This window comes from Schistocerca americana, chromosome 4 (assembly GCF_021461395.2).
Source record: "Schistocerca americana isolate TAMUIC-IGC-003095 chromosome 4, iqSchAmer2.1, whole genome shotgun sequence".
Lineage (NCBI taxonomy): Eukaryota > Metazoa > Arthropoda > Insecta > Orthoptera > Acrididae > Schistocerca > Schistocerca americana.
Window position 1 is genome coordinate 736,592,415 of NC_060122.1, and position 14,438 is coordinate 736,606,852.

At 38.9% G+C, this 14,438-nt stretch overlaps 1 protein-coding gene across 6 annotated transcripts in view; it reads left to right on the top strand.

Annotated features, from left to right (window-relative positions):
* The window catches only part of LOC124612441 (glycerol kinase-like), a 177,131-nt gene that overhangs the window by 150,898 nt on the left and 11,795 nt on the right, over positions 1-14,438 (top strand). For all 6 annotated transcript variants that reach the window (XM_047140657.1, XM_047140655.1, XM_047140656.1 and 3 more), the window contains exon 9: positions 8,751-8,956. In XM_047140657.1, coding sequence (XP_046996613.1) covers positions 8,751-8,956 — 206 coding nt within the window. The remainder of the gene's footprint in view (positions 1-8,750; positions 8,957-14,438) is intronic.

Genomic DNA, 14,438 nt, shown 5'->3' on the forward strand with positions numbered 1-14,438 from the left:
GAAAGTCTTAGAGCCACTCACATAGCAGAGAATCTATTACATATACTCATTAATAATCTGCAGTGTAGCACTATTTCAAACACTTTCCAAAAAGCTTTCTGTTACCCTTCATCCATGGTTTGCAGAATTTTGAGTGAAAAAGTATGATTTGTGGATAGACACTTTTCTTGCTCAAGGAAATTTATTAGATTTGAACTTAGAAAATCCCCGAGAATTCTGCAGCAGACTGATATTGAAGATACTGGACTGTAATTTTGTGGGTCTGTTCTTTTCCCCTTCTTATACACGGGACCATTTGCACATAATTGCTATTTGTATTTTTATCACTTTGTCTCCCTAAAAGGTTTGTTTAGCATCATTAGTATTTGAGCTTGAAGGCACTTACATGTTTATTATTACTGTAACATCTATATCACACCTGATACCATCCATATCACACCTGGCCCCCTCCTGTTCTGTGTAATTCATGTAAGATGACTCTTTATTTCAGCCTTCAAAACAGCTGCTATACATGCCCTGCCTGTAATGTTGAACACTGCAGTATATCCATGAAGAGTGATTATTTTATCAATATGCACTTCTTGTGACAATCTGATGTCAGTTTCTGAGGCACAGATCCTTAGACTTGTATTGTATTGTAGTTGCTAACTTTTGAATTAATGAAATGTGAAAAGATGGACATTACGTTACATTTATCATTTTCCATGGATCCCTTGGTGAGGAGTCTCTGGGATGTGGAAAGAGCTTCTCTATAATTGCCTGATCTAAAGTGACCTAGCCCAATTTTTCATCCACCTGATTGCATGCATCTTGTAATGAGACCAACCAAATTGATATGGGCTCCTCGATAGTTGTGTTGCTAATACCTGTTGTAGACTGATGACCATTTCATCAGATTTACATCTTTGATTACCAGTAATTGTGTCAATATATTATTTTCCAATGTTTGGTTCCATTTGAGTGCCTTGTCATGACATGTATTGTAACCTTCTTTCATTTCTCCATTTCTTCTTTTACCTCTTCCAAATTGTCTGTATTATTGGCCTCTTCTTAAATGCTACAGTCCACTCTCGTAACAATTATATCTTAAATGATTAATTTTTGTGTATTTTCTGTGCCTTTGGTTGTCACATCTATTGTTTGTCTTTTTCTAAAATTCTACATGACCCACTATTCAGTTCATTTGTGTTTTGTTCTTGTATCATTTGCATCCTGTACTTTTTGTGTTTTGTTTGTTCATTATTGATCTCATCTGTATACCAGATTACTTTGCATTCACTGGTGTATGATATCCTAGACCATGAGTTTTTACTTCTGTGGATTCATTCTGGGACACTTTTTTTATCGTTTTCTGGTTGTTAACCTTGTTGGACATTATTGGGACTAATGACTATTATGTATGTCACAGTTTCATGTTCATTCTCTTTTATTGAAGCAACAAGTTGCAGTTGTAGTTGTGCAGGTTTTCTGGTATTGGAATCCACTCTGATGTGGTTGGGGGAATTTCAGTATGTATGTGTTCTGGATTTTCCATCATAACTACAACACCCCTACACTCTTCAACATGTATGTAGAAAGGTATGTGCTTCTCTAATAACACTTTCATGTTTCATGTCTTACTTTCTTCTGAGTATCTAATGTTACCCACCCACGTGTTGCTTCTGGTGTTTGTTACTGTGAATACATTGACAACTTGATGAAGTATTTAAAATGTCAGATTAAAATTTCTGATGTTTTTTTATGTTTACTCCTTTTACAGAAATTATTATGTCACTTTTTACTCTATCCTGATGTTAAAATTTAGCTCCATTAATAAATTCATCCTTAATCTTCACATCTGCACTCATACTTTTCAGTTTTATATTGTGAAGTCACACTAAATTCAAATATCATCACCTAGAAGATCGTACATCCAGTCTTGAACATTAACAGCTTTTGGTTGCACTACATTTTCTACAGACACGTATGTCAGAGTATCATGCCATATGCATCTAGTCATTTCATTGTATTCCATATCATAGCTGCACAGCACGGTTAATGTACCTTGTTGCTAACACAAACAAACAGACCTCCCCATTTGATCATTGTCAGCTGTAAAACTTATTCTCATTCCTGCCGGTCCTCAACAGCCACAGGTTGCAGACTGGATTATTGAGCCACTGTGCAACACCACTTGTATTTTTCTGCACACAATATATTTTATGGTTACAAACATTATAGTCTTCTCAGAGAAAAGGCTGTTTTATGTGGCACATGAAGTGTACCACAAGTACAGGTGTCAAGGAGCTGTTGCCCTGGAGGACGATTGATTCATGCCCTCCCATCAGTATGATGAAGAAGGTATCAGTATTCTTCAGACCATGCAACTCTCTGCCACTGTGCCAACGTCCAGTGCTGATGGTCATATGAACATATCAGTCATAGTTGCCAGTGTCATTGTGTTAACATTGTCTGATGCTAGTCCCACCACAGCCCTGCTTTATCAGTCTGCCCAGCCTATGACGTCCGACATTTACAATGAGGGGTGGCTCCCCAATCCCATTTTGTCTGGAAGTGATTTCACCTTGATTTTGCCACATATTGAAGACACTCACCCCACAGCACTCCTCGAACCCCCAACAAATTGAGCAGTTTCCGAAATGCTCGTACCGAGCCTCCAGGTCATCACAATCTGCCCTCAGTCAAACTACATCTACATCTACATCCACATCCACATCAAACTCCACAAACCACCTAATAGTGTGTGGCAGCAGGTACTTTTTGTACCACTAACTGAGTCTTCAAACCGTGTTCCACTCGCAAATAGCGTGTGGAAAAAATGAGTGCCGGTAAGCCTATGTAGTGGCTCTAATTTCTCAAATTTTTTCCTCATGGTCATCAAGCGAGATGTATGTGAGGGGAAATAATATGTTGTATGACTCTTTCTGGAAAGTGCTGTCTCAAAATTTCAACAGTAAATCTCTCCGTGATGCACAGCACCTCTCTTGTAATGCCCGCCAATTGAGTTTGTTGAGCGTCTCTGTAACACTCTCGGGCTGGCTAAATGTCCTGTGACAAAGTTTTTGCCACTCTTCATTGGATGTTGTCTATCTCTTCTATCATTCCTATCTGTTATAGATCCCAGATATGTGAACAATACTCAAGAATCGATCAAACAAGCACCTTATAAGCCACTTCCTTTGTGGATGAGTCTGGTATCTGATTTTCCCACTAATTGTTTTATGTAGTCATTCCACTTAAGGTCACTCTGGATAGATACTCCTAGATATTTTACATTAGGTACTGTTTCCAGTAGTTTGTATCAATTGTGTAGCTGTACAGTAGTGGATTTCTTTTCCTGTGTATCACAATATGTTGCATTTATTTACATTCAGTGTCAACTGCCAGAGCCTGCACCATTCATCAGTTCTCTGGAGGTCGTTCTGCAAAGCGTTACTATCTTTGGCATTGCTACTATGTTAACCGCATCATCTGCAAACAGCCTTAAAGAGCATCCAGTGCTTTTGTACTAAATCATTTATATACATTGTAAACAGTAATGGTCCTATCACACTCCCTTGGGGTACTCCAGAAGTTACCTTTACATCTGTAGATTTTGTTCCATTAAGAATGATGTGTTGAGTTCTATCTGCAAGGAAGTCTTGATCCAGTCACAAATCTGCTCCAATACTCAATAAGCTCATATTTATTTCACTAAATGGCAGTGCGGGATGGTTTCAAATGCCTTCCTGACGTCAAGGAACGTGGCATCAACGTGAGCACGGCACAGTGGATCTCATGGAGGAACAGCAAGAGCTGATTTTCGCAGCATCTCTGTGTGTGGAATCCACGTTGATTTTTATAGAGGACATTTTCACTCTCCAAAAACTTCATAATTCTTTAGCATAAATATGTTTCATAACTCTACCACAGATTGACGTCAACAACATAGGTCTATAATTGTATGAATCTGTCCTGCGGCCCTTCTTAAAAACGGGAGTGATCTGCACTTTCTTCTACTTGCTAGGTGCCCTTCATTGCTCAAACTATATATGATAAATTACTACTAGAAGGCGAGCAAGTTTTTTTGCTTGATCTTTGTAGACACCTATAGATATCTCTTCTGGCCCTGACGCCTTTCCACTACTAAGTGATTGTAGTTATTTTTCTATTCCATGATCGGTTATATCAATATCTGCCATTTTGACGTTTGTACAGTGATTGAAATGAGGGACAATGTTACGATCTTCTGTGGTGAAACAATTTTGGAAAACCAATATCGCTGTTTCAGCCTTCTCTCTGTTATCTTCCGTTTCGGTGCCAGGATCATCACTGAGTCAATGAATAGGTAATTTTGACCTGCTTACTGATTTTACATACAACCAAAACCTCTTACAGTTTTTACCAGGTCAGTTGACAAAATTTTACTTTCAAAGTTATTGAACGCTTCTCTCATTGCTCTCCTTATGCTCATTTTCATTTCATTCAGCTTGTCAGCTATGTTTGTAATTTTCTTGAATCTGAGATGAAGTTCTCTTTGTTTAAATAGCAGTTTTCTGACAAGCTATTAAATAGTGGTGGGTCTTTCCTATCCCTTAAGACCTTACTCAGAACATACTTGTCTAAGGCAAATTGCATATGCCTTTGAATTTTTTCCATTTGTTCTCCACATCTTTGTCCTCATCACCGAATATTTGATGCTGACAGCTCAGATACTCCGAAATTTTTATCCTGTCACTCTTGCTAAGCAAAAAATCTTCCTACTTTTCTTGACATTCTTTCTAATACCCATTGTCATTGATGCTATCACAGCCTTATGATCACTGATACCTTCCTCTATATTAACTGATTCAATAATTACAAGTCTGTCTGTTGCCAGAAGATCTGTGATATTACCCTCATGAGTAGGTTCTCTATCTGCTCAAAGTAATTTTTGGTCAAGACATCCAGAACAATCTCACATGAATTCCTGTCTGTGGCACAAGTTTTGATAACATGACACTCCCAATCTATTTCTGGCAAGTTGAAGACACCCCTTATTACATTGGCAAGAAAAGAAGAATTATTAATGGTATTCTGCAAGTTCTGTCTGAAGTGCTGTACCACTAGAGCTCCTGATCCAGGCGGTCTACAAAAGCATTCAGTTACATTCTTTGATACTTAACTTCACCCTGGTTAATTCACAATCAGAATCCGTGATAACCTCACTACATTTTATAGAATTCTTTACTACAATAAATATTTTGCCACCATTTGTGATGAAGCAAGCTGGGATAAATTTAATTCCCCTCTTGTTTTGCCATCAGTCTCCTTATTTTTTTTCTTTCAATTTTAACTGATTACCATTAACATATGTGAATAGAATCTGCATTTTCATAAAAGAGAAAGGCTGACCCTCAGTTTTAAGGAATATAACACCAGATCTAAATTTGTGCTTAGTTTCATGTATGTAATTGGTTTTCTAATTTATTTTGATTATACCTAGTTAGTATCTTTTATTATAGGGCAAAATCAGTAATTGTTTCGTAACTTAAATTCTATTGTTGATGTATAAACAAATATAAATTCTGTAATAATTACAAACATTTGGAAGACGAAATACTAGTAATCTTAAAGTATTTATTTGGCTCTATTGAAAAACATGTTAGCAAAACCAGCCCCTCATTAATTCCAAAGCAATTAACAGTTTGGTCAAAAGTATTGTTTGCATACCTATATTTGTAAATTTCACAATTTAAACAAATAATTCGCCTTAACTCTTGCAGTAGAAGAAACTGTTAAAAAGAACCAATTTTTTGACGTATTCAGTTAATTGAATGAGTTAAGTTTTAATTGTAATTTCTGTAAATTAAACTTTGAACAATGTGTAATTTCAGCACCTATTATTGTGATGATACATAAGGGCCCGATTTTGGGTCACGAGTCGGTCAGTCCACAGCCGAGTTTCCGACAAGTAACCTGTGCTGGTTAGAACAACAACAATGCTTCAATTGAACTGTGAAATAATTGTTAAACAATTAGGCCGTGTGTAAAAACCAATGACAGTGACTGCTCCATACGTACCTGATTATTCTTCAAGAACTGTGGACTTTGTTGTTATGTTTTTACTGCTCGTAGATGTTCAACAGTAAACTAGTGTAGCAGTATGTGGAGTTTCGCCTGCATACTATTAATGAGGCTTATCGCAAGTTAAACAGTAGTGCACTGGCCATATAACACTGTATTATTGGGGGGCTGTGCACACTGAAATTAAAGTACTATGAAACACAACTGTGCACCTGTCGGCTACATAATTTGCAGTAGTTAGTGTTGGGATCCACAACCCATTTTTTCAGCCAGTGTAGCAATGCAGTACTTTGACACTGAGGACAACAATCAACAAACGAAGAGATAAAGCAGGTGGAACCACCACGCACTGGCGACTAATCTATCCTTATGACAAACATTCCAATCTGAACTTAGGATTTCATTGTCATTAATGTCCGGCTTCAACCAGATTTCTGTTCCTAACACTATCTGCTCATTATAACCTTCAGTAAGTGATACTAATTCTGGGACCTTTCCTTGGATGCTCCTGCAGGTTATTAAAATCATATTAATCTTTTCTATCTCTGATCTGTGGCAACAAACATTCTCTGAGGACATTGTAGCTAATTTATCAGGCAAATTGTCTTTGATCCCAAGAGAGGATATCTGTAACCTAAAAAAGCCCCAGATGCATGCTACATGTACTCTGCTACCCTAGTAGCTGATTCCCAAGTGTAGTGCATGCCTGAACTATTAAGGGGGAACACTACAATTCTGCACCCAATAGTGGTGGTCAAGAAATTCACATCCAGTACCGTCACAGAGTCATATGAGCCCCTGGTTTAGACTTTCCACTCTGCTCCAAACTAGAGGACTGCAATCAACCTTGGGTATGATGCTACAAATAGACAGTTTATCCTGCACCCTGCGTGCGATGCCAGTTGGTTTCACCAAATCAGCCATCTGCTGAAAGGAGCCAAGGATGCTCTCAAAGACAGGCGATAGGCATCATTCATGCCAACATGTGCTACTATACGCAGCCGGTTGCTCCCAGTGTGCTCAATAGCCCCTGTCAGGGCCTGCTCCACATCACAGACGAGATCCCAACCAATCATACTGAGTGCACACTGGCATTCTTTCCTACTTTGCCTCCTATTTTCCTGAGGGGCTCCATCACCCTCTTAACATTGGAGCTCCCAATGACAAGCACACCCATCCACTGCATTTGTCTGGACCGGGCAGGAAAATCAGCTAACGGCCCAATGGGAGAGGCATCCCGTGCTGGCTCAGGCTTACCATCAACAGTGGGTAGCAACTCATATCTGTTGCTGAGGCGTAGGGAGCTGGTCGCATGACCTGCTCCCTCTTGTGCCTTCCGCCCAGTGACATGTGAACCTACCACTGTCTGCCACCCACTCTTGAGTGAGGATGGACCAGTCAGCCTCAGCTAGACGGCGTGCCTTCCCCATTCTACACATGAATAACTTTCATTGATACTACATGTACCTCGTGTGGGTCTCACTAGCAGTCATTCCTCACCAGGTGACACTGCTATCACCTGGATGGGTTTATATCAATAGTGGGTCAGTGGTCATAATGTTCTGGCTGATCAGTATACATAAGAAAATTCAGCACACTGTCTAGTATAGCTTAGCAAATGTTGCACCTCAGTATGTTTACTCATTCTGGATATATTTGTGGTGGCGTATCTTTGCTGCCTCACCCTGTATAGTAATGGAAACTACAGGCCTTTTAGTAGAACACCAGTCAAAAGAAACATGACTGTGATATTGAGATTGCAGTAAAACCATCTTCTACCTGAAGTTCTGCTTAAGTTAGTTATATCTTTACCTTCTTTTTCTTGCTGCTATGTACATCCACTGATTATTTATAACTTGAAGTGAGAGCTTTTGATTCTATAAACTAAGGGTTCCATCAAATTTTTCATGTGACTGTGTTTCTTCGCATCTACATGTTATTATTGTAAATGTAAGGTGCATACTGTTACATATTATATTAAGCATGTTCTTTGGAAAGCTTTATTTATGTTGTAGACTTTTGAATAAAATTTCATTTGTAAGTTTTTGTTTTAGTACATCCACAGTATATGCTGCTTAATGTTTTCATTGCATTGTTGGATTTTGTTTGTGGCTTTTCCTGTCCTTATCAGTGCTAGATATACAAGTCAGTACACGCATAAAAAAAATTGACACGGAGTGGACTTGTAAATGACGATAGGTTTCCTATAAGTTTTACAGAATCATTGTGTTTGACGTTCAGGAATGGTTTAAAAGCTCTTTACTATGACCCCCATCCCATGCCCTGTTCTGGCAGAAAACAAAGATTATGTCATTGTAATGTATCCTAGATATTTTCATAAGCTGTGCAAAATCAACTGAAGGTGATCTGCATTTGATAAAATCAAGAGAGTGTGATTCTTCACCACATACTGAATTAGGGGACAGAAAGATTGTGTGTAGTCTGATAACTATTCCCAACCAATATTTTCAGGTTGAAGACAATCTTTACATACGTTAATACACCTAATTCCAGTTATAATTGTCGTACACATTGTTATTGCCTCACAAAAAATTTATGTTTTTTAAATTAAATTTAGTTTTAGTTTGGATATTTCTTCATTATTTTTATTAGAATGCCAAATAAGGGTGATGCTACATAGGCAACTATTGTGCGATAGTTTATTCACAGATGGGCTATATCAATCATTTTTATCCTTCTTACAGAACAATATGTGGCATTAGTGAAGATACAACACAAAGGCATATAATTCGTGCTGCACTTGAAGCCGTCTGTTTCCAGATAAGAGACATCCTTGAAGCTATGAACAAAGATTGTGGAATTCCTCTTCAGAAGCTACAAGTAGATGGTGGCATGACTTCTAACAACTTATTAATGCAATTGCAAGCTGATTTGACAGGGATTCCCGTCAGTAAGTTACTGCATTGAGGCTGTACATGATTTTGCAACTGCTTGATATTTGTGAAGTACAATAGTACACTGTGTGGTAATTTTTTTTCGAACAGGTATTGGAACATTAGATATGATATGGAGAAATATTTACGAGGCACCCTGAGTCCTCTACTGCAAGCAGAAAAGGGATTAAAAATAAACAAATAGCAGTACAGTGGAACTTTGACAATTAGCATAATTCATTCCAGAATCTTAATTGTAATGTGAAACACTCATTAAATGAAATATTTTATCCCATATAAATTAATGTAAAATACAATAATGCATTCCATGCAGAAAAAGTTCTAAAAGTTTATCTTATTCATGCCATTTACTCAACAAAGATAATACATACATTATTATGTACTTTATTATTCACGATACATAACTAATTCTTTGTTACTAGGATGCTATCTATAGTCATTTGTTTCTGCCAATGCTTTGACACTTGGCAAAAGTGCGATACAGCAAGGCCTCTGTCAAAAATAGATCACACGGGAGCACGTGCTCGCACCCCCCCTCCCCCCCCCCCCCCCCCCCCACACACACACACACACAGCAGTGCGTTTGTGCGCGAGTGCAAACACAATTCACACACACATGACTTTAGTCTCTGTCAGCTGCCAGAGACTGCAGTCATATGTGTGTGAGTTGTGTGTGCATGAGTGTCAGTGTGTGTGTGTGTGTGTGTGTGTGTGTGTGTGTGTTGTCTATGGCTGAAAACTTATTTTGTGACGTCTTTTTGTTGTGCCTATCTGCGACTCAGCATCTCTGCTGTATGGTGAGTAGCAACTATCCTTTTCATAATATTGTACATTCCTTGCTGGATTTTCCATTGTTTGGTTACTGTCAAACAAATTTGTAGCACACGTAGCCACTGCTTCATTAGGGTGATGATTTTCAATGTATGATGCAACCTATTACCATGCTTTCATAATTTCTCTTATTGCATCAGAAGATTGCTGCTTTGTTGTTACAGCCTCCTCCTCCTCCTCCTCCTCCTCTGAAGAACTCTCCGCAACTTCCTGCTGTGAAACACACTATAGCTCCATAAGCTCTTCAGTGGTCATTTCTTGGCTGTGATTTCCATAAGCTCAGCGATGTCATTGCTATCCACTTCTAGTCCCATGCTCTTGGCCAAGGACACAATCTCATTGACTGCAGGCACCACAGGTACTGACTCAAATGCCTGAGAGTCACATTCAACAATGCACTCCAGGCAAAGCTTCTTTGAGGCAGAAGTGAGAGTTCTCTTGGTAACCCCTTCCCATGCCTTTCTGATCATCTGGATGCAGGCAACAATGTTGAAGTGATATTTCCAAAACTCTCTGAGAGTAGCTTCAGTCAACTGAAGGCAATGCTGAAAGAGTCCTTTGGTGTAGAGCTTCTTAAAGCTAGAAATAATCTGTTGGTCCATAGGGTAGAGTAACAGAGTGGTACTGGGAGGCAGAAATTGGATCTTGATGAACTAAAATTCTTCCAGGAACTGGTCTTGTAGGCTTGGAGAATGGACAGCAGCATTGTCCATAACAAGCAAGACATTGAGTGGCAGATTCATCTGAAGCAAATATTTTGTCACCAAAGGACCAGACACTTGATTGATCAAATCACAAAAAAAGATCACATGTCACCCAAGCCTTCTTGTTGGACCACCACATCACATTCGACCTGTTCTTCTGGACTGTACACTTCTTGAAGGCTCAAGGAGTTTCTGAACAACCAGCAGTTTAATTTTCAAATCACCACTTGCATTGGCATAGAACAGCAGTGGTAAATGGTCATTCATTGGCTTGTGATCGGACAAAGTGTTCTCCTCTACTTTTATAAAGGTACACTTCGGCATCTTTGTCCAGAATAGACCCATTTCATCACAATTAAAAACCTGTTGCGGCAGATAATCCTCAGAATTTGTGAGCATCTTGAAGTAGCTGATGAAGTTCTCTGCTGCCTTGTGTTGGAGCTGGCAGCTTTGCCGTACTCTATCTATCTCCTTCATCTTTTCCTTGTTCTTGAGGACAGTGCAAATAGTTGATGGAGACAAATTGTATGTGTGTGCTAAATCAGAAGTGCTCACACTGTGTCTGTGTTTTTCAATAATTCTATATTTCATTTCTAAGGTCTGTTTCTTTCTCTTATGGTCATCTTGTGGATTTATCTTTGGGGACATTTCACAGTGGTTACTAACCTGAAACTACATTACTTGTGGAAATGGAGTTCTACAGGTGGTTTGTTTATGTGCTCTTTACTGTTTGGCAGCATGCCATCTTTACAGCTACTTTGCAGATAACATGCTGTCAAATGGTAAAAGGCATATAAACAACCCAGCCTGTAGAAATTCACTTCCACAGGTAATGTAGTTTCAAGTGCGCAATTGAAACAAAATGAAATAAAATGCACATGTTATAGTTTTTAGGCTTAAAGTCATAAAACAGCCATGAACTTTGTGTGTTCAAATCAAGAGGCACAGAAGATGACATATAAGTGCTGAAACATGTCTGGAAATATAAAAAGAAATACATTGTGTTTTGTAGAAATCAGAATTTAAGAACCCCTAATTCATGCCACCACCTGGTTACCTCAACCTATGGTTTTTAGTATACCATGAATGAAGAGCCTGAGTTGCATTTTGTATGATTAGTGTTTGTGGAATCCATGCTTATTTGCAATGAAGAAAGCTAGTTTGTTATGTTATGATTGGTTTGTTATGAGTTTCTGTTATTCAGCAGCAAAATGGGATGATTGGTGTACAATGGTAGCCCTATATTACTTCCAACTGTTACCACTGTGGGTAAAGAGAGCAGACTAGAGGATGTCCCATCAGGTGCCGCACAAGCTTATTGTGGGTCGGTTTTGATGAGAATGCTCAACAACAGCATTAAAAATGCCTTGTAGCATGCATACAGAATTGCAAGAAGTTTGTGCAAGAGTATTGTTCTGCTGTCCCTGTCCAGCATCAAAGGAGGCATTTGATTCTACCCCAGAGTAATAACTGGCAGTTGGTCCTCACCATGTACCACAAGGTGATGCTTCATGCAATTTCTGAATGGCTTTGTGGTATTCAGGTGGGTTATTAAATACCCTTGCATGGGTCAGTGATTAAGCAGGTGGCCCACTGATCACCATGGGTAAGACAAGAAATTGAGAGGAAATGAAGTGCCCTCTGCAGTACAGAAGCAGCTCACCAGCTTCAGCATAGAAACTGGCTATAGGACTGATACTAGAGGCCCCTGTGGTCAGCTAATTGTTTCATTATGGGTAGTGGGATGATGTTAGGCATATAAGTGTGGTTGACCCATATAGATGGCGCTGATAACCTAGTCCAATTTGAATGAAAGTATTGTAGAATTTGAGCAAATATAATCTGCCCTCTGATACTTTGGCTTAAGTACAACATTAAATGTTATGGAGTGTCTAGCTTTTATTCTCTGAGGGGTGGTAACCATATAAGTTTATGGTTGGAGAACAGACCCAGAAACACCACTGAATCTTGTCATGCTCAGAATGGTGTGTCTCAGTCACAAAACAGGCAGATAGAAGAAGATATGTCAACATGGTTGTAATAGGACCACAAATCCTTCTTCATCAAGAACTGGAAGTCATGAACTGCCCACTTCTCCAACCTCGTAGCTGCAACTGATGCAGCCTGTCTGCAGGATTGGAAGAACAGCAAAATACAATAATATTATCTGTGTATAATGAGCAATGTAATGGCTCTTAACAGTGGAAGTACTGACATTAATAACACTGACAAAGATGGTGGCAAAGGGGAACACCGTTCTTACATATGAAATAGTCCAACCGACTTAGAAGAACCATATGTAGATGGGTAAATCCCTATAGAATATCCATTGATATAGCTGCCTAAGAAAACAAGGCTCCAATGTATCATCGACATCTCAAGATTGCTGCATCTAGCAGTGTCAGTTTTATCAGTGAAGGAATGATACATGAACCCATTATATAAACAACTAAGGAACTGCCTGGATTCAAGAACCCAGACAAGACAGCAGTTTCATGTTAACTATTCAAGTCTTCTACGGTTTCTGTAAGACTTTTCCTATCATTAGTTAGCTGAAGTAATTCCTACCAATTTTGCCTCCAGAATGCTAGTTAGTATTCTTTTGTTCAGCTAGTTTTCTTATTATTATTGTCTCTTTTTCAGTTAATTCTGTATTATTATCTCTTTTATTCAGGATGTTTACATTCCCAGATAATACTTTCACTATTTTCTTCAATACTTTCATTTTTAGTATTTATTTCCTCCAGATTTATTATTAGAATGTGTGGGAATGTGAAATTTGAAAGTGTTTGTTTAACATGCTCCACTGGTCACAAACATACAAACTATCTTTTAGGCATTACTCTGTCATTTAATTTAAATAACACTCTTTGCACTTTTGTCTCAGCTCATCTGGGCAAGTCTAAAAAAAGTGGAGTTCAGTAGGTGTACCAGTGGTGACCTACCAGTGAGTATTTCACATCAACTGTTATACATTCCCTGATATGCATATCACCTTGAGAGTGTCTGGTATCCCAGCTCAGGGAGTTTGAAAGCCTGCACTAAGGCAAGGCCAACCTTTAGGTAACACTGCTTCAAGCTGCAAGCAATGCTGTTGCAGCTGCAGCACTGGCTATAGAGTCATTCCCATCTGGCGAGCCTATTAGCACTCAAAGTTGTCCTTTAAAGCCAGCAGCTCAGTCAGTCAGACCATCAGTCAGTTGTGACTTCATTGTACTCTGGTGTTGATCTTGTTGCATATCATTGTCTTGGGACTAAACTCGCTATGTCTTAGGTTGTTATTCCTCTGTGCCATCTCTGTTGTCCATCCTCGTGTTGTTGTCCTACTGTTTACATTTGGTGACCTGCTATCAACACCTCGGCCGAGTGGCCAGTTGTCAAAGTCATTCCCGATCATATCACATTTCAGTCACCATAGACTGAGGTGTCAGTCGTAATGTTTCCTGTTTCATCTTGTGTGGCCTATTTATGAAATGGCATATTTTAACCAATCTGGAAAACATCCCTCTCTGAAAGCTTAGTTGATTATGAGCGAGAGGGGGTATGCAATACTATAACATACTGATCTCATTATTCTAGTGGAAACCTCAACCCAACCTACTGTGTGTGTGTGTCTATATATATATATATATATATATATATATATAGAGAGAGAGAGAGAGAGAGAGAGAGGGAAACATTCCACGCGGGAAAAATATATTTAAAAAACAAAGATGATGTGACTTACCATACGAAAGCGCTGGCAGGTCAATAGAAACACAAACAGACACATACATACACACAAAATTCAAGCTTTCGCAACAAACTGTTGCCTCATCAGGAAAGAGGGAAGGAGAGGGAAAGACGAAAGGAAGTGGGTTTTAAGGGAGAGGGTAAGGAGTCATTCCAATCCCGGGAGCGGAAAGACTTACCTTAGGGGGAAAAAAGGACAGGTATACACTCG